A 19,971-nucleotide genomic window follows, 5' to 3' on the forward strand; every position below is an offset into this window, starting at 1 on the left:
AGCTTCGTTTCTTTTTATCCTGAAACCCCCCCCAGTCCTTAGTGATTACAAGCATTCCCATAACATGATGCAGCCACCACTATGCTTGTAAATATGAAGGGTGGTGCTCAGTAGTGTGTTGTGTTGGATTTGCCCCAAACATAGCACTTCGAATTCAGGACAAAAGGTAATTGCTTTGCCACATTCTTTGCAGTTGTACTTTTGTGCCTTGTTGCAAACAGGATGCATGTTTTGGAATATTTTTATTCTGTACAGGCTTCCTTTTTTCACTCTGTCAGGTTTGTATTGTTGAGTGACTACAATGTTGTTGGTCCATCCTCAGTTTTCTCCCGTCAAAGCCAGTAAACTCTGCAACTGTTTTAAAGTCACCATTGACCTCATGGTGAAATCCCTGAGAGGTTTCCTTCCTCTCCGGCAACTGAGTTCGGAAGGACGCCTGTATCTTTGATGTGACTGGATGTATTGATACACCATCCAAAGTATAATTAATAACTTCACCGGGTTCAAAGGGATATTCAATGTTTTTAAATGTAAATTTGAACCAATCTACCAATCGGTGCCCTTCTTTGCAGGGCATTGGAAAACCTCCCTGGTCTTTGTGGTTGAATCTGTGTTTGAAATTCACTGCTCGACTGAGAGACCTTACAGATAATTGTATGTGGGGGGGTACAGAGATGAGGTAGTCATTAAAAAAATAATGTCAAACACTATTATTGCACACAGACTGAAGCCATGCAACTTATTATGTGACTTGTTTAAGCAAATTTCTACTCCTGATCTTATTTAGGGGTTGATAATAACAAGACATTTAAACTTTTTTTTTTGTTGCTTTTATTAATGTAAAAAAAAACATTGAAAAACATAATTCCACTTTGCCATCATAGGGCATTGGGTGTTTGCCAGTGAATGAAAATCTAAATGTTATCCATTTTAAATTCAGGCTGTAAAACAATAAAATGTGGGAAAAGTCAAGGGGTGTGAATACTTTCTGAAGGTAATAAGGAACCATTTGGGATGCAGAAAAATAACAATCCCGCTCTACTGTCCCTTTCCCAGCCTGTGACCAGTTGGCTCTGGGTGTCGGGGCGGTGTTTGGTCCCTCTCACAGCTCCTCCGTCAGTGCTGTCCAGTCCATCTGCAATGCTCTGGAGGTGAGACACTATCACATACAGTGGTTCCTCCTTTAAAGGTGACACGAGTTTCCCACACAGCGGGACTTAGAGGTACCCAGCGTCACATCTTCATTACTCCAGACCACCACCAGGGGGAGTTAGAGCACTCATTATGCATTTGGGTCCCAAGATTTTTATATCACCAATCATATCGAGTGTTTCCAATGATGAATTTGGAAGCGAGCCACCCGTCCCTGGTGACTTTCTTCAGCAAAATGGCTGACAAATCATTACAGAGGAAGCTAATTTAAGTAATTATAACGTCACAATGAGTCATGCAAAAACATTACAATTGAGGGGAATATGTTAGTTAATGTAGAGACAAACTATTGTGCATATTTTTTTGTCATAAAGTTAATTTACGAAAATTGCAATTTAGCAAAAAAAAAATTCAGTCATATCCAATACCAGGTGTATCAAACTCCATTATTTGAATGATGCTATGTCTGCATGTATGTATTACAATTATACACTTCAACAGTGTTTACCACTCCGGCTCCTGGGACATCAATGATTACACATTGTAACAATGCAATAGACTAGAAACTTGATTTAAGTCAAGGCTGATTTGTAATTCATATATACAGAATACAAATTAGTACATCCTGCCAGCACACCCACAAGCGAGCCACTCAGGTGGAGAATGACGCATGTAAGAGAGCAGAAAGGAGATGGGAGTAACAATCCAGGCTATTTGCTCTGAGGCAGGCATAATAATGTCATGAAACAAGCAGGGAGCAGGCTTCGAACCCTCAACATTCTAGCCCAAAGTCCAGCACGCTATCGACAGTGCCCAAATTGATTAATTGGGGTTGGGGCCGATTGTGGCTAAAAACACTTTATCAATTGGAATCTTTAATACGTGGAAAGGGGGGAAAGTCTTATTCATAGTTTTTCACAAACATAGCAGGATGGGCTATTAGCTGTACAAGCATAGCAGGATGGGCTATTAGCTGTACAAGCATAGCAGGATGGGCTATTAGCTGAACAAGCATAGCAGGATGGGCTATTAGCTGAACAAGCATAGCAGGATGGGCTGTTAGCTGTACAAGCATAACAGGATGGGCTATTAGCTGAACAAGCATAGCAGGATGGGCTATTAGCTGTACAAGCATAGCGGGATGGGCTATTAGCTGTACAAGCATAGCAGGATGGGCTATTAGCTGAACAAGCGTAGCGGGATGGGCTGTTAGCTGTACAAGCATAGCAGGATGGGCTATTAGCTGAACAAGCATAGCGGGATGGGCTATTAGCTGTACAAGCATAACAGGATGGGCTATTAGCTGAACAAGCATAGCAGGATGGGCTATTAGCTGAACAAGCATAGCAGGATGGGCTATTAGCTGAACAAGCATAGCAGGATGGGCTATTAGCTGAACAAGCATAGCAGGATGGGCTATTAGCTGAACAAGCATAGCAGGATGGGCTATTAGCTGTACAAGCATAGCAGGATGGGCTATTAGCTGAACAAGCGTAGCGGGATGGGCTGTTAGCTGTACAAGCATAGCAGGATGGGCTATTAGCTGAACAAGCATAGCAGGATGGGCTATTAGCTGAACAAGCATAGCAGGATGGGCTATTAGCTGAACAAGCATAGCAGGATGGGCTATTAGCTGAACAAGCATAGCAGGATGGGCTATTAGCTGAACAAACATAGCAGGATGGGCTATTAGCTGAACAAGCATAGCAGGATGGGCTATTAGCTGAACAAGCATAGCAGGATGGGCTATTAAGCTGAACAAGCATAGCAGGATGGGCTGTTAGCTGAACAATAACCTTTACTAAAGAATAGCCGAGCTAGGTGTTAACCCCCTTCCCCAACTTGCAACCAATAATTTGTAACTATCTATCCACATCTACCTACACACGATTAATGTTCTGAAAACAAAAAATATATATATACTGTTGAAGTCAGAAGTGTACATACACCTGATAGGTGAGAATTGTCTGTTAATTGAATGATTAGAATATTCCGCCCTGAAACATAATTATATGGAATTGATTAGAATGTATAAAATCATAATCAATAAATGTGTAGTCCTAGTCAGAATTAGGGTAAAACAATATGTCTTTATGGTATTTTAAACACAGACTGTCTGAGCTTGGTGCAGACCTGACTAGAGATTTGGGAGCGAACAGGGAGTCTCAAGGACAAAGTCACTATCTCTGTCGGCTGGGAAGTGAGACAGACAGTGTGTGCGTAGCAGGACATGTGTGTGCTTCTGTTTGTGTGCGTGTGTGGGTATGTGTGTATGTGCGTCTGTTTGTGTGTGTGTGTATGGCTGTGTGAATGTGTGGGCGTGAGAAGTCAGTATAAAATGAATTGTTTTGTATTCTTGACTTCAGAACGTTCCGTGAATAAACCTTTTTGACCATTCAGCTGGGCCTCTGTCGGTTTCATTCGACCAGGATCTTACACATTCTGGTTTGCAGACTGAGAGTAATATAATTAAATTGGGTGATGTACCTGGAGAACATAATTCTCTTATCACCACCTTAGCCAAATAAATTTAAACTCATTTTTTCACAATTCCTGACATTTAATCCTGGTAAAAATCCCTTGTCTTAGGTCAGTTAGGATCACCACTTTTCTTTAAGAATGTGCAATGTCAGAATAATAGTAGAGAGAATGATTTATTTAAGCTTTCATCACATTCCCAGTGCATCAGGAGTTTACATACAAATCAAATCAAATGTATTTATATAGCCCTTCGTACATCACCTGATATCTCAAAGTGCTGTACAGAAACCCAGCCTAAAACCCCAAACAGCAAGCAATGCAGGTGTAGAAGCACGGTGGCTAGGAAAAACTCCCTAGAAAGGCCAAAACCTGGGAAGAAACCTAGAGAGGAACCAGGCTATGTGGGGTGGCCAGTCCTCTTCTGGCTGTGCCGGGTGCAGATTATAACAGACCATGGCCAAGATGTTCAAATGTTCATAAATGACCAGCAGGGTAAAATAATAATAATCACAGGCAGAACAGTTGAAACTGGAGCAGCAGCACGGCCAGGTGGACTGGGGACAGCAAGGAGTCATCATGCCAGGTAGTCCTGAGGCATGGTCCTAGGGCTCAGGTCCTCCGAGAGAGAGAAAGAAAGAAAGAGAGAATTAGAGAGAGCATACTTAAATTCACACAGGACACCGGATAAGACAGGAGAAGTACTCCAGATATAACAAACTGACCCTAGCCCCCCGACACATAAACTACTGCAGCATAAATACTGGAGGCTGAGACAGGAGGGGTCAGGATACACTCAATTAGTATTTTGTAGCATTATCTTTAATTTGTTTAACCTGGGTAAAATGTTTTGGGTAGCCTTCCACAAGCTTCCCACAACAAGTTAGGTGAATTTTGGCCCATTCCTCCTGACAGAGCTGGTGTAACTGAGTCAGGTTTGTTGGCCTCCTTGCTCAAACATGCTTTTTCAGTTCTGCCCACAAATTTTCTTTGGGATTGAGGTCAGGGCTTTGTGATGGCCACTCCAATAGCTTGACTTTGTTGTCCTTAAGCCATTTTGCCACAACTTTGGAGGTATGCTTGGGGTCATTGTCCATTTGGAAGACCCATTTGCAACCAAGCTTTAACTGATGCCTTGAGATGTTTCTTCAGTATATCCACATAATTTTCCTTTCTCATGATGCCATCTATTTTGTGAAGTGCACCAGTCCCTCCTGCAGCAAAGCACCCCCACAACATGATTCTGCCTCCCCCGTGCTTCATGGTTGGGATGGTGTTCTTCGTTTTGCAAGCCTCTCCCTTTTTCCTCCAAACATAATGATGGTCAATATGGCCAAACAGTTCTATTTTTGATTCATCAGACCAGAGGACATTTCTCCAAAAAGTATGATCTTTGTTCCCATGTGCAGTTGCAAACCGTAGTCTGGCTGTTTTATTGCGGTTTTGGAGCAGTGGCTTCTTCCTTGCTGAACGGCCTTTCAGGTTATGTCGATATAGGACTCGTTTTACTGTGGATATAGATACTTTTGTACCTGTTTCCTCCAGCATTTTCACAGGGTCCTTTGCTGTTGATCTGGGATTGATTTGCACTTTTCGCACAAATGTACGTTCATCTCTAGGAGACAGAAGGCGTCTCCTTCCTGAGCGGTATGATGGCTGCGTGGTCCCATGGTGTTTATAATTGCATAACATTGTTTGTACAGATAAACGTGGTACCTTCAGGCATTTGGAAATTGCTCCCAAGAATGAACCAGACTTGTGGGGGTCTACAATTATTTTTCTGAGGTCTTGGCTTATTTCTTTTGATTTTCCCATGATGTCAAGCAAAGAGGCACTGAGTTTGAAGGTAGGCCTTGAAATACATCCACAGGTACACCTCCAATTGACTCAAATGATGTCAATTAGCCTATCAGAAGCCTCTAAAGCCATAACATCATTTTCTGGAATTTTCCAAGCTGTTTAAAGGCACAGTCAACTTAGTGTACGTAAACTTCTGACCCACTGGAATTGTGATACAGTGAAATAATCTGTCTGTAAACAATTGTTGGAAAAATGACTTGTGTCATGCACAAAGTAGATGTCATAACTGACTTGCCAAAACTATAGTTTGTTAACAAGAAATTTGTGGAGTGGTTGAAAAATGAGTTTTAATGACTCCAACCTAAGTGTATGTAAACTTCAGACTTCAACTCAATATAGGTTACATTGGCATAAATGATTAGGGCAGCAGGCGCAGGAATGCGTAATAGTTTGTTTATATTTCACCAAAATTAAGGCGTGCCGTGTAAACTCACACGCACCAATACAGCACAGGTACTCACATGCACCAATACAGCACAGGTACTCACACGCACCAATACAGCACAGGTACTCACACGCACCAATACAGCACAGGTACTCACACGCACCAATACAGCACAGGTACTCACACGCACCAATACAGCACAGGTACTCACACGCACCAATACAGCACAGGTACTCACACGCACCAATACAGCACAGGTACTCACACGCACCAATACAGCACAGGTACTCACACGCACCAATACAGCACAGGTACTCACACGCACCAATACAGCACAGGTACTCACACGCACCAATACAGCACAGGTACTCACACGCACCAATACAGCACAGGTACTCACACGCACCAATACAGCACAGGTACTCACACGCACCAATACAGCACAGGTACTCACACGCACCAATACAGCACAGGTACTCACACGCACCAATACAGCACAGGTACACACACGCACCAATACAGCACAGGTACTCACACGCACCAATACAGCACAGGTACTCACACGCACCAATACAGCACAGGTACTCACACGCACCAATACAGCACAGGTACTCACACGCACCAATACAGCACAGGTACACACACACACCAATACAGCACAGGTACTCACACGCACCAATACAGCACAGGTACTCACACGCACCAATACAGCACAGGTACTCACACGCAAAATATCATTACTTTTTAAACAAAGTGATTATTATTATTAATTAATTTAGAATGATATAAAAGCCCCTTAAATATTCCCAGATATTCTCACAGATCCTAACAGAAAATGCCCTTTAGATATTAATATAGATTCCTCTTGTCACGCCCTGACCTTAGAGATCCTTTTTATTCTCTTTTGGTTAGGTCAGGGTGTGACTCGGGTGGGAAAGTCTGTTTTCTATTTCTTTGTTTTTGGCTGTGTGTGTGTGTGAGTGTGTGTGTGTGTGTGTGTGTGTGTGGTTCCCAATCAGAGGCAGCTGTCTATCATTGTCTCTGATTGGGGATCACAAGTTGTCATTTTCCTTTTGGGTTTTGTGGGATCTTGTTTTCTGTTTAGTGTCTGTACCTGACAGAACTGTGTGCTTTCGTTTTCACTTTGGTTATTTTGTTTGAGTGTTCATGATAAAACATTTTTGGTCCAGGGGGAAGATCACACCCCAAAAACATTTTTGGGTGATTTGGCGGAGTCAGGGTTTGAGCCAACTCCCTGTGTGACCAGTCAGGCACCGTCTTATGCAGTGTAGCGCACAGTGTCTCCAGTGCGCATTCACAGCCCTGTGCGCACTGTTCCAGCTCCCCGCAGTTGCCGTGCTAGAGTGGGCATTCAGCCAAGACGGATTGTGCCGGCTCAGCACTCCTGGTCTCCGGTGCGTCTCTTCGGCCCAGGATATCCTGCGCCAGCTCTACGCACGGTATCCCCAGTTCGCCAGCACAACCCAGCGCAGCCTGTTCCAGCTCCCCGCACTTGCCGTGCTACAGTGGGTATTCAGCCAGGACGCGTTGTGCCAGCTCTACGCTTCAGACCTCCAGTGCGCCTCCACGGCCCAGTATATCCTGCGCAGGCTCTACGCACTATGCCTCCAGTGCGTCTTCATAGCCCAGTGCATCCTGTGCCAGCTCTCCACACTCACCGAGCTAAAGTGGGTATCCAGTCAGGACGCGTTGTGGCAGCTCCACGTACCAGGCTTCCAGTACGTCTCCTTAGTCTGGTGAGACCTGTTCCGGCTCCACGTACGAAGCCTCCAGTGATGATCCATGGCCCGAATCCTCCAGTGATGATCCATGGCCCGACACCTCCAGTGATGATCCATGGCCCGAAGCCTCCAGTGATGATCCATGGCCCGAAGCCTCCAGTGATGATCCGCGGTCCGGAGCCTCCAGCGACAGTCCCTGGTCTGGAGCCTCCAGCGACTGTCCCCGGTCCGGAGGTCCCGGCGAAGATCCCTGCACCAGAGGCGCCACCGAAGTGGGGGGAGCCTCAAGCGGAGCGGGGTCTGCGTCCCACACCGGAGCCCCCACCGAGAGTAGATGCCCACCCAGACCCTCCCCTATAGGTTCAGGTTTGCGGCCGGAGTCCGCACCTTTGGGGGGGAGATCCTTTTAATTATCTTTTTGGTTAGGTCAGGGTGTGACTCGGGTGGGAAAGTCTGTTTTCTATATCTTTGTTTTTGGCCATGTGTGGTTCCCAATCAGAGTGTATTGTTGTCTCTGATTGGGGATCACAAGTTGTCATTTTCCTTTTGGGTTTTGTGGGATCTTGTTTTCTGTTTAGTGTCTGTACCTGACAGAACTGTGCGCTTTTGTTTTCCCTTTGGTTATTTTGTTTGAGTGTTCATGATAAAAATCATGAACACTTTCCACGCTGCGCTTTTTGTTCCACTCCTTTCGACGAGAGCCGTTACACCTCTAATCCTCTAAATGTAAGAAAAATGCCCCTTAGATATTAATATAGAGTCCACCAATCCTCTTAATGTAATTATTGGTGGAGAGTCACGTCATTGAATTTGTATTTTTTTCGCTATATACTGTAGGCCTACCATAGGCGAAATGAGTCTCACTGGTGTTGAGTAATGTGCTGTTAAAAATGGTGTAGGTCTTATTTATTTAACTTCTTGCGTCGAGCCATCCCGGATCCGGGATCGTGAATACAGCCTCAAGCTCATTACCATAACGCAACATTAACTATTCATGAAAATCGCAAATGAAATGAAATGAATATGCTAGCTCTCAAGCTTAGCCTTTTGTTAACAACACTGTCATCTCAGATTTTCAAAATATGCTTCTCAACCATAGCAAAACAAGCATTTGTGTAACAGTATTATTAGCTAGCGTAGCATTTAGCATTAGCATCAGCAGGCAACATTTTCACAAAAAACAGAAAATCATTCAAATAAAATCATTTACCTTTGAAGAACTTCAGATGTTTTCAATGAGGAGACTCTCAGTTAGATAGCAAATGCTCAGTTTTTCCTGAAAGATTATTTGTTTAGGAGAAATCGCTCCGTTTGGTGCGTCACATTTGGCTACCAAAAAAAACCTAAAAATCAGTCATGAAAACGCCGAACTTTTTTCCAAATTAACTCCATAATATCGACTGAAACATGGTAAACGTTGTTTAGAATCAATCCTCAAGGTGTTTTTCACATATCTCTTCATGATATATCGTTCATTGAAAGCCTCCTCTCTCCTCTCAATAACTGGATGACTGCGTGCAGCTTGTAGATTACGCACCGATTTAGACAAAGGACACTGGGCGGACCCCTGGTAAATGTAGTCTCTTATGGCCAATCTTCCAATGATATGCCTACAAATACGTCACAATGCTGCAGACACCTTGGAGAAACGATAGAAAGGGCAGGCTCATTCCCGGCGCATTCACAGCCATATAAGGAGACAATGGAAAACAGAGCCTCAAAAATTCTGCCCATTTCCTGGTTGAAGTTTCATCTTGGTTTCGCCTGTAGCATGAGTTCTGTGCCACTCACAGATAATATCTTTGCAGTTTTGGAAACGTTAGAGTGTTTTCTTTCCAAAGCTGCCAATTATATGCATAGTTGAGCATCTTTTTGTGACAAAATATTGCGCTTAAAACGGGCACGTTTTTTAATCCATAAATTAAAAGAGGGCCCCCTATATCCAAGAAGTTAAAGAGCATATTGAAGTTAGAACCAAAAGCCCATAACTATTTTAGCATTGTTTCATGCTGCTCTGAGGTAAGCATGGGGACTGGTCTTGATAAATCAATAAGATTTTTATTTTCACTTAATCACCATTTGAGTATTGGTTAAACAAGAATTAGAATATTAGAGTGCAGAAATGATATACTCTTAGTGTAACCTTTATTTAACTAGGCAAGTCAGTTAAGAACAAATTCTTATTTTCAAGGACAGCCTACTCCATCCTCCCGTTGTACAGCGCCATATTTTCCATTCCATCCTAACGGAAACCCTGAGGGTTTCTTTTTTCATTTTTTCTCTGAATAGAAACACCATAATATTAATCAAATTAATGAAGCCAAATTTCTTAAAATCAATCCCAATATACTATGTCATTACAAAAAAGGTTTTAAATTCTCTGTTAATGCCAATACGGAAGACTATCAAATGCTTGTCAAAAATGCCCTCTGGTGGTCAAACTAGCAACTAGCAACTTAACAGAAGAAATGGCTGACAAAAATATAACGTGCCACAGAATGCTGCAGCAGCCTGCAAAGTGTGCTGCTGTATGACGCAACTTTTAAAGAAGGAACCACCGTAACTTAACATACCGTCACATAACATATCACACAACACAACATAACACACCATGACATAACATATCACACAACATAACATAACACACCATCACATTACATATCACACAACACAACATAACACACCATCACATTACATATCACACAACATAACATAACACACCATCCCATTACATATCACACAACATAACATAACACACCATCCCATTACATATCACACAACATAACATAACATAACACACCATGACATAACATATCACATAACATAACACACCATGACATAACATCATATTGTTTAAAATTGATTGGTTGATTGATTGACTGATTGATTTTTGGGGGGTAAAAACAATTTGTACCTGTTTAAAACCATTTAAAAATACAAAGAATTCCAAGAGGAGAACACATGAACGCTTTAGGCTTATTTCTAATGTGATTCTCGAGTAAAATAAAGAAAAACATTGCATTTGTGTTCCTCACATAACAAATGATCACTTAACATAACATCACTTAACATATCATCACATTGATGAAAAATAAACATTGTATTTATGTCCCTCCTAAGGTACCTCATATCCAGACCCGGTGGAAACACCCCTCTGTGGACAACAAGGACAGCTTCTACATCAACCTTTACCCAGAGTATGCCTCCATCAGCAGAGCCATACTGGACATCGTACAGTACTACAAGTGGAAGACAGTCACCGTAGTTTACGAGGATGCAACTGGTGAGTGATCTAAACAAACAAAGGGAGGGGAGCCCTGCCACTACCTCATTCTCCGACCAAGGTGCAACAATTGAGGAGCAAACTGAAGCGAAGAGGAAATTCAGCAACGACAGTGAAAGTTGAAGTTGAGAAACATGCTTCATTCAGTAGTAGCTGAATTCCCCCTTCACTTCAGTTTGATCTTAACAGACAATTACTGTGGTTTAAGAGGACACATGTGGTCAATGATCTGACCTGAACAGTGAGACAGGATGTGATGGATGTCGCTGGAAGGACCAGGAACATCTGGGCCCTAGATGTAGGCTAAGGGGACAGCAAAAAGCTAAGGGTGACAGACGATAGCCTTGGCAGGTTCCTCAAGCAATGCTACATTGAGAAGAGCAAAATTTCCTAGTACAAAGCAATGCTATAGGTCTTAGTAATCACATACACTGGGGCAAAAAAAGTGTTTAGTCAGCCACCAATTGTGCAAGTTCTCCCACTAAAAAATATGAGAGAGGCCTGTAATGTTCATCATAGGTACACTTCAACTATGACAGACAAAATTAAGAAAAGAAATCCAGAAAATCACATTGTAGGATTTTTTATGAATTTATTTGCAAATTATGGTGGAAAATAAGTATTTGGTTTACGAGGATGCAACTGGTGAGTGATCTAAACAAACAAAGGGAGGGGAGCCCTGCCACTACCTCATTCTCCGACCAAGGTGCAACAATTGAGGAGCAAACTGAAGTGAAGAGGAAATTCAGCAACGACAGTGAAAGTTGAAGTTGAGAAACATGCTTCATTCAGTAGTAGCTGAATTCCCCCTTCACTTCAGTTTGATCTTAACAGACAATTACTGTGGTTTAAGAGGACACATGTGGTCAATGATCTGACCTGAACAGTGAGACAGGATGTGATGGATGTCGCTGGAAGGACCAGGAACATCTGGGCCCTAGATGTAGGCTAAGGGGACAGCAAAAAGCTAAGGGTGACAGACGATACTCTTGGCAGGTTCCTCAAGCAATGCTACATTGAGAAGAGCAAACGTTGCTTGTACAAAGCAATTATAGGTCTTAGTAATCACATAGTTTTGTAGATGTGTGGCTATTATATTTGTAAATGGCATCAGCAGCAATGGCTCTAATAATATTGAACGATTGCTTGCTTGCATCAGCCAAGAATGAGAAGTAGTGGTAGCAGGGCCCATAGGGCTTTGGTCAAAAGTAGTGCAGTACATAGGAAATAGGGTGCTGTTTGGGATGCAGCCTAGGACTCTTCTTTGCTTTGTGTTAGATGTGATGCTGCATGGTGTTATGAAGGGCTAATAGTTGAAATTCCTCTATATAGTTGAAAATGTCCCTTGGAGTGTTTGTTTATTAGCCTGGTCCCAGAACTGTTTCTTAGCCTGGTCCCAGATCTGTTTATTATACTGGTCCCAGATCTGTTTAGTAGCCTGGTCCCAGATCTGTTTATTAGCCTGGTCCCAGAACTATTTATTAGCCTGGTCACAGATCTGTTTATTAGCCTGGTCCCAGATCTGTTTATTAGCCTGGTCCCAGAACTGTTTATTAGCCTGGTCACAGATCTGTTTATTAGCCTGTTCCCAGAACTGTTTATTAGCCTGGTCCCAGAACTGTTTGTGCTGTTCTGTCTTGCAATGTGGCAAGACACACAAATACAGAGCCTTCAGAAAGTATTCACACCCCTTGACTTTTTATACATTTTGTTGTGTTACAGCCTGAATTTAAAATGGAATAAATTGAGATGTCGATGTTGTGTCACTGACCTACACGCAATTCCCCATAATGTCAAAGTGGATTTATGTTTTTTGAAATGTTTACAAATGAATTAGAAATGAAAAGCTGAAATGTCTTGAGTCAATCAGTATTCATCCCCTTTGTTTGGCCAAGCCTAAATACGTTCTGGGGTAAAAAAGTTGCTTAATTAACAAGTCACATAATAAGCTGCATGGACTCTATGTGCAGTAAGTGTTTAACTTTTTTTTTTTATGACCTAGCTCATCGCTGTACCCCACACATACAATTATATGTAAGGTCCCTCAGTCAAGCAGTGAACAAAGAGGTTTTCCATTGCCTCTCAAACCTATTGGTAGATGGATTTTTAAAAAGCAGACATTGAATATCCCTTTGAGCATGGTAAGTTATTCATTACACTATGGATGGTGTATCAATACACCCAGTCACTACAAAGATACAGGCGTCCTTCCTAACTCGGTTGCCGGAGAGGAAGGAAACTGCTCAGGGATTTCACCATGAGGCCAATGGTGACTGTAAAACAGTTGCAGAGTTTAGTGGTTGTGACAGCGTTATACGAAGGAGACTAAGGCGCAGCGTGCATAGATTTCCACATACTTTTAATAAAGAGAAACTCACTTAAACAAAAACAATAAAGAACAACGAACGAAACGTGAAGCTATACGAATAGTGCAGACAGGTAGCTAAACATAGAACAAGAACCCACGAACACAAAAGGGAAAATGGCTACCTAAATATGATCCCCAATCAGAGACAACAATAAACAGCTGCCTCTGTTTGGGAAACATATCAGGCCACCATAGACATACAAATACCTAGACCTACAAAACCCCTAGACATACAAAAAACCCTAGACAATACAAAAACTAGCATACCCACCCTCGTCACACCTTGACCTAACCAAAATATAAAGAAAACAGAGATCTAAGGTCAGAGCGTGACAGATAGAGCTAAGCACAGGCTTTCCAACAGGCACTGGGAGACAAATTCCCTTTCAGCAGGACAATAACCTAGAACATAAAGCCAAATATACACTGGAGTTGTTTACCAAGACGACATTGAATGTTCCTGAGTGGCCTAGTTGCATTTTTTACTTAAATTGGCCTGAAAATATATGGCAAGACTTGAAAATGGCAGTCTAGCAATGATCAACAACCAACTTGACAGAGCTTGAAGAATTTTAAATATAATAATATGCAACATTTATTGTACAGTCCTTGTGTGCAAAGCTCTTAGAGAGGTACCCAGAAAGACTGTAATCTGTAATCGCTGCCAGAGGTTATTCTAACTAACATGTATTGACTCAGGAGTGTAAATACTTACGCAAATGAAATATTCCTGTATTTTATTTTAAATAAATGTGCAAACATTTCTAAAAACCTATTTTCACTTTGTCGTTATATGATATTGTGTTTAGATGAGTGAATTTTTTAAATATTTTATCCGTTTTGAATTCAGGCTGTGACACAACAAAAAGGGGTATACATACTTTCTGAAGGCACTTTTAATCAATCTCACCTTGATTAAACTGCCCTCTACCATCCTACTCAAAGAAATCCCTCTACCATCCTACTCAAAGAAATCCCTCTACCATCCTACTCAAAGAAATCCCTCTACCATCCTACTCAAAACAATCCCTCTACCATCCTACTCAAATAAATCCCTCTACCATCCTACTCAAAGAAATCCCTCTACCATCCTACTCAAAGAAATCCCTCTACCATCCTACTCAAAACAATCCCTCTACCATCCTACTCTAAACAATCCCTCTACCATCCTACTCAAAACAATCCCTCTACCATCCTACTCTAAACAATCCCTCTACCATCCTACTCTAAACAATCCCTCTACCATCCTACTCAAAGAAATCCCTCTACCATCCTACTCTAAACAATCCCTCTACCGACCTACTCAAAGAAATCCCTCTACCATCCTACTCTAAACAATCCCTCTACCATCCTACTCAAAGAAATCCCTCTATCATCCTACTCTAAACAATCCCTCTACCATCCTACTCTAAACAATCCCTCTACCGACCTACTCAAAGAAATCCCTCTACCATCCTACTCAAAACAATCCCTCTACCATCCTACTCTAAACAATCCCTCTACCATCCCACTCAAAGAAATCCCTCTACCATCCTACTCAAAGAAATCCCTCTACCATCCTACTCTAAACAATCCCTCTATCGACCTACACTAAAGAATGCCTCTACCATCCTACTCAAAACAATCCCTCTACCATCCTACTCAAAACAATCCCTCTACCATCCTACTCTAAACAATCCCTCTACCATCCTACTCAAAGCAATCCCTCTACCATCCTACTCAAAACAATCCCTCTACCGACCTACTCAAAGAAATCCCTCTACCATCCTACTCAAAGAAATCCCTCTACCATCCTACTCAAAACAATCCCTCTACCGACCTACTCAAAGAAATCCCTCTACCATCCTACTCAAAACAATCCCTCTACCGACCTACTCAAAGAAATCCCTCTACCATCCTACTCAAAACAATCCCTCTACCGACCTACTCAAAGAAATCCCTCTACCAAAAGAAATCCCTCTACCATCCTACTCAAAACAATCCCTCTACCGACCTACTCAAAGAAATCCCTCTACCATCCTACTCAAAGAAATCCCTCTACCATCCTACTCAAAACAATCCCTCTACCGACCTACTCAAAGAAATCCCTCTACCATCCTACTCAAAACAATCCCTCTACCGACTTACTCAAAGAAATCCCTCTACCATCCTACTCAAAGAAATCCCTCTACCATCCTACTCAAAACAATCCCTCTACCGACCTACTCAAAGAAATCCCTCTACCATCCTACTCAAAGAAATCCCTCTACCATCCTACTCAAAACAATCCCTCTACCGACCTACTCAAAGAAATCCCTCTACCATCCTACTCAAAACAATCCCTCTACCGACCTACTCAAAGAAATCCCTCTACCATCCTACTCAAAACAATCCCTCTACCATCCTACTCTAAACAATCCCTCTACCATCCTACTCAAAACAATCCCTCTACCATCCTACTCTAAACAATCCCTCTACCATCCTACTCAAAACAATCCCTCTACCATCCTACTCAAAACAATCCCTCTACCATCCTACTCTAAACAATCCCTCTACCGACCTACTCAAAACAATTCCTCAACCATCCTACTCAAAGAATCCCTCTACCGACCTACTCTAAACAAATCCTCTACCATCCCAAACAATCCCTCTACCATCCTACTCTAAACAATCCCTCTACCATCCTACTCAAAGCAATCCCTCTACCATCCTACTCTAAACAATCCCTCTACCATCCTACTCTAAACAATCCCTCTACCATCCTACTCTAAACAATCCCTCTACCATCCTACTCTAAAGAAATCCCTCTACCATCCTACTCTAAATAATCCCTCTATCCCCAATCCATCTACCAACCTACTCAAAGCAATCCCTCTACCGATCTACTCAAAGCAATCCCTCTACCATCCTACTCAAAGCAATCCCTCTACCATCCTACTCTAAACAATCCCTGTACCATCCTACCCTAAACAATCCCTATACCATCCTACTCTAAAGAAATCCCTCTACCATCCTACTCTAAACAATCCCTCTATCCCCTCCTGTAGCCCCCTGACTATTACCTATTTAGTACACTCCCTCTGCATCCCAAATGGTACCTCGTTCCCTATTTAGTACACTACTTTTGACCAGGGCCAATAGGCTTCAGTTAAATTGCCCTGAATTAGATATATTTATTGTGAAGTTATAGTGTGAATATACAAGTATTACTGGTTAATTGTTATTTTTGTGTTTAGGAAGTTATAGTGTGATTATATATTACTGGTTAATTGTTATTGTTGTGCTGAGTTGTGGGATCATTATGTAGTCTGGCCACTACTAATAGGGTCATAGACATTATGAGGCCCCAAATGTAACTCAATGGGAGAGCTCAATGGGTCCTGTTCAGAATGTAGTGCACTACTTTGACCAGAGCTCAATGGGTCCTGTTCAAAAGGTAGTGCGCTACTTTGACCAGAGCTCAATGGGTCCTGTTCAGAAGGTAGTGCACTACCTACACTGAGTGGACAAAACTTTAGGAACACCTTTCTAATATGGAGTTGCAAACCCCCCTTTTGTCCTCAGAACAGCCTCAATTTGTCAGGTCATGGACTCTACAAGGTGTCGAAAGCATTCCACAGGGATGCTGGCCCCACGTTGACTCTACAAGGTGTCGAAAGCATTCCACAGGGATGCTGGCCCCACGTTGACTCTACAAGGTGTCGAAAGCATTCCACAGGGATGCTGGCCCCACGTTGACTCTACAAGGTGTCGAAAGCATTCCACAGGGATGCTGGCCCCACGTTGACTTTACAAGGTGTCGAAAGCATTCCACAGGGATGCTGGCCCCACGTTGACTTTACAAGGTGTCGAAAGCGTTCCACAGGGATGCTGGCACACGCTTCCCACAGTTGGGTTAAGTTGGCTGAATGTCCTTTGGGTGGTGGATCATTCCCGATACACATGGAAAACTGTTAAGCGTGTAAAACCCAGCAGCGTTGCAGTTCTTGACACACTCAAACCGGTGCGCCTGGCACCTACTACCCTATTCCCCCGTTCAAAGGAACTTAAATCTTTTGTCTTGCCCATTTACCCTCTGAATGGCACACAGACACAATCCATGTCTCAATTGTCTCAAGGCTTTTAAATCCTTCTTTAACCCGTCTCATCCCCTTCATCTACACTAATTTGAAGTGGATTTAACAAGTGACATCAATAAGGGAAAGAGAAAGGAGGGATACCTAACGTTAGTCAGTCGTCCAACTGAATGTATTCAATTGAAATGTGTCTTCCGCGTTTAACCCAACCCCTCTGAATCAGAGAGGTGCATGTGGGCTGCCTTGAGTTTGGTTCTTCTCCAGTCATATTATATTATTGCTGGAGTTTGGTTTCGTCCTTCACTCATCTCTCAAACACGTTGTCTGATCTGAAGGGTCACATTTGAATTTACTGCTTTGACCTACGTCATCCAAATCGTATGATATGTTAGGAATTTGTAAGTGCTTTAAGATCCCCCGGACTGTATCTTTAATCTGCTTTGAACCAAGATCGGTTTGTAAAGCCCTTTTACCCATAACATATCTGTATTTATTTCCTTCCCTTTCTCTGTCCCAGGCTTAATTCGTCTTCAGGAGCTGATCAAAGCTCCGTCCAGGTACAGCATCAAGATTAAGATTCGCCAGCTGCCGACGGAGAGTAAAGACGCCCGGCCGTTACTAAAGGAGATGAAGAAGGGGAAAGAGTTCTATGTTATCTTCGACTGTTCCTACCAGACCTCCGCAGACGTACTCAAACAGGTCAGTATGTCTGCTTACCCTTCTTCTCCTTTCCTCTCCTTTCCTCTCCTTTCTCTCCTCCTCCTCCTCTCCTCTCTCCTCTCCTTTACTATAATTTCTCTCCCTCTCTCCTCCTCCTCTCCTCTCTCCTCTCTTTCCTGTCCTCTCCTTTCCTCTCCTCCTCTCCTCTCTTCTCCTCTCCTCCTATAATTTCTCTCCCTCTCCTCTCCTCTCCCTCTCTCTCTCCTCTCCCTTTCTTCTCTCCCTCTCCTGTTTCCTCCTCTCTCTCCTCTCCTCTCTCCTCTCCTCTCCTTTCTTCTCCTCTCCTTTCCTTTCCTTTCCTCCTCTCCTCCTTCCTTTCCTTTCTTCTTTCCTTTTCCTCCTTTCCTCTCCTATTCCTATAATTTCTTCTCCTTACCTCTCCTCTCCTTTCCTATCCTTTCTTCTCCTTACCTCTCCTCTCCTTTCCTATCCTCTCTTCTCCTTTCCTCTCCTATCCTTTCCTATAATTCTTCTCCTCTCCTCTCATTTCCTATAATTTCTTCTCCTTTCTTCTCCTTTCCTTTCCTTTCCTTTCTTTTCCTTTCCTCTCCTGTCCTTTCCTCTCCTGTCCTTACCTCTCCTCTCCTTTCCTATCCTTTCTTCTCCTTTCTTCTCCTTTCCTTTCCTCTTTCCTCTTTCCTTCTTCTCCTTTCCTCTCTTTTCCTTTCCTCCTCTCCTGTCCTTTCCTCTCCTGTCCTTTCCTCTCTCTCTTTCCTTTCCTTTCCCTCCTTTCCTCTCCTCATTTCCTATAATTTCCTCTTTCCTTTCCTTTCCTTTCCTCTCCCTTCCTCTCCTTTCATCTCCTTTCCTCTTAAACACAATTCCAGTTTGGATTTTGTGGCCAGACAGATTAGTCGATTTTCTATCCCCTGCAGAAATCCTACAGTATGTTCATTTCCAATGCCAAATTGAGCTTGTTTCTATTCAGACACACACATTTAAAACCAGTAGCTGTGAAACAGATGAATGGAAACACCACACAAATGTGTACCAATTGAGACATTTATTACTCATACAGTCACCTAAATGCACAGCGTGCATACCAAACAAAATGAGCCCCTGCTAGAAACGGAGGAAGTGTGTAATTTGCAGTGGGCCCAGAGGTATGGCTATAGTTATGGATGGATGGAGTTTAAGCTAGTAAATGTGATTTGTGCTGGCTTGGGCAGAACACTAGCGGTGTGTGAGCTGAGCTCTGTCTATCTCTTCGGTCCCAAATGGAATCCTATTTGCTATATAGTATACTTCTTTTTAAACCAAAGCCCTATGGGTCCTGGTCAAAAGTAGTGCAATACATAGGGAATAGGGTGCCCTTTGGGACTCATCCTCTCTGTCTCGCCTATACAGATCATGTCCATGGGGATGATGACTGAGTATTACCACTTCTTCTTCACTACTCTGGTAAGAACATTGTTTTATTACTTTGATTCAGGCCGTATGTATAAACGGCACACTGTGTACTAATCGTATTCATACCATGTAGAACGTACTGTTTGGTCAAAGCGAATGCAGTAAGTAACAAATAACCAGAGTACTTGTCTCCTGCTACTGAGAATACCTCTGTCACGTTCGCTGTCTTCAAACTCCCTGTCATAAATGAGCCAAGGCTCAGCGTGCATGTAGTTCCACATCTTTAATAGGAGTGAAACCGTCACAACAACAAAAAACCAGGTAAACAGAAACCGACCGTGGCGCACACAAACACTCACAGAAAATAAATAATTAACCACAACATTAAGTGGGAAAAAGGCAGCCTAAGTATGATTCCCAATCAGAGACAACGATAGACAGCTGCTTCTGATTGGGAACCACACTCGGCCAAAAACAAAGAAATAGAAAACATAGAATGCCCACCCAAATCACACCCTGACCTAACCAAATAGAGAAATAAAACATCTCTCTAAGGTCAGGGCGTGACAACCTCATCT

At 42.6% G+C, this 19,971-nt stretch overlaps 1 protein-coding gene across 4 annotated transcripts in view; it reads left to right on the forward strand.

Moving 5' to 3' along the window:
- Positions 1-19,971, forward strand: part of LOC112247935 (glutamate receptor ionotropic, kainate 1) — a 135,737-nt gene that overhangs the window by 74,372 nt on the left and 41,394 nt on the right. For all 4 annotated transcript variants that reach the window (XM_042296496.1, XM_042296494.1, XM_042296493.1 and 1 more), the window contains exons 3-6: positions 1,057-1,151; positions 10,738-10,900; positions 17,841-18,022; positions 19,391-19,444. In XM_042296496.1, coding sequence (XP_042152430.1) covers positions 1,057-1,151; positions 10,738-10,900; positions 17,841-18,022; positions 19,391-19,444 — 494 coding nt within the window. The remainder of the gene's footprint in view (positions 1-1,056; positions 1,152-10,737; positions 10,901-17,840; positions 18,023-19,390; positions 19,445-19,971) is intronic.

This window comes from Oncorhynchus tshawytscha, linkage group LG13, assembly GCF_018296145.1.
Source record: "Oncorhynchus tshawytscha isolate Ot180627B linkage group LG13, Otsh_v2.0, whole genome shotgun sequence".
NCBI classification, from domain to species: Eukaryota; Metazoa; Chordata; class Actinopteri; order Salmoniformes; family Salmonidae; genus Oncorhynchus; species Oncorhynchus tshawytscha.